At 60.6% G+C, this 1549-nt stretch overlaps 1 protein-coding gene across 1 annotated transcript in view; it reads right to left on the bottom strand.

Moving 5' to 3' along the window:
• Positions 1–1516: 1516 nt before the first annotated feature.
• NFKB2 (nuclear factor of kappa light polypeptide gene enhancer in B-cells 2 (p49/p100)) overlaps positions 1517–1549 on the bottom strand; it is a 6863-nt gene continuing 6830 nt past the window's right edge. The window contains exon 16 of the mRNA XM_009322473.1: positions 1517–1538. Within this exon, the coding sequence (XP_009320748.1) occupies positions 1517–1538 (22 nt within the window). The remainder of the gene's footprint in view (positions 1539–1549) is intronic.

A 1549-nucleotide genomic window follows, 5' to 3' on the forward strand; every position in this document is an offset into this window, starting at 1 on the left:
GGCACCTGGCCCCTCCCTGCCACCCCAGCCACCTCTGCACCCTCCCCGCTTTCTTACAACTTTTGAACGGTTTTTGTGATACAGTTTTGCACTTTTTAGTACCAGATCGAGCTGACCACCAGGGAGGGTTTTTTGGGGCTACTTTTGATGCTTTTTGGGAACTGTTTAAAAAAACAAACAAAACCATAAACCCAGCCATGTCTGGTAGGCACTGCACTCTGGGGGGATGAGATTTTTACATGGACTTAGTGGGAGACCCAGCTCCCTCCTGCAGCAAGTTGAGCATGGGCTCCTGTGTGTGCTGCTGCCTGCACCCCAGCCCCGCTCCGGCACCAGCAACCCTTCGGAGAGAGACAGCCCCGTGGCCACCAGCACTGAGGAGGCAGCCTTGGGATGGCAGCACCCATTGCTGCACTCGTGGCTGCATGGGGGGCTGATGTGCTGGAGCCTCATGACCCCCCCCCAGCAGCAGCCTGGAACGGCCCTGTTTGTGCTGCTTGGGTGTGAGCATCGTACCCGGGGGGCGTTGGGTAACAGCGTGTAAGTATTCCTGGCAGGGGAAGGTGAACCTCAAAGCCAGGGTTGACTTGGGGCTCCCCGCTGCCTTACAGGGCTGGCACAGCCTGGAGCCGGCTTTCCTTCCCATGCTGCTTCTCCAAAGCATGGCTGGGGCCTCGGAGGCTGCCGGCAAAGCCCCGTCCGCAGCGCTGTGAGGTCCTCATGCTGCAAGAGCAGCGGTGCAGTCACTTCCTTGGCCGCGGGCTCCCTCTTCTCCAAGGTGAGGGGCAGGCTGGGGCAGCCCCCACCACCCCAGGGTGGGCTGGAGGATGCTCGTCTGGAGCGAGGTGCCGGTGGTGGAGCGTGGCCGCAGGAGCGCCCAGGGTGTGCAGGGAGGGGTCTGGGGACAGCGGAAGGGCTGCGGACGGGAGCTGTCACACGCGCTGTTCTTGGCCGCCCGGGACCTGGCTGGTTTCAGCACTGACTTTGCGAATGTGTCAAACTTTTTATTCTGCTCTTTTGAGTCTATTGCAAAAAAAAAAAAAAAAAGAAAAAAAAATCCACCCTTGCCCCAGGGGGCTCGGGGGGGAGAAAAAACCTTTGTACAGCTTCTTCTCTCAGTTACTGAAGTAAAACTCGCTCTTCACTTCTTGTGTGCGCTGTGGTTTCTCCCCCTGGTTGGGGACAGCCCCGGCATGGAGGGATGCTGAGGAGGGGCCCACAGCTGCCTCCTTGCTGCCGGACTCCCAGCCCCAGGCAGGGCTTGGGGGGGGTTAGCACCCTGCCTGCTCAGGGCTGGGGCTGGAGAGAGGGAGGGAGGGCAAAGGCTAATGGAAACTGTGTCCCTTTATTCAGAAGAGGGACCATTAAATAAGAGCAGAGAGGGGCAGGAGCTGGCTGTGTCCCGTCCCCCCGAGTCCAGGCAGCTGGGCCCCAAGTCCGGAAGGCACTTGCATGAGCAGGACAGAGTAGGGGGTGATGCGGCCCCCCCCGGGTGGGTGCGGGGGCTGCCAGCCCTTCACTGCACCTGCGGCTGCTGGCTGTGGGGCAG

Source organism: Pygoscelis adeliae, unplaced genomic scaffold (genome assembly GCF_000699105.1).
Source record: "Pygoscelis adeliae isolate BGI_AS28 unplaced genomic scaffold, ASM69910v1 Scaffold244, whole genome shotgun sequence".
NCBI lineage: Eukaryota > Metazoa > Chordata > Aves > Sphenisciformes > Spheniscidae > Pygoscelis > Pygoscelis adeliae.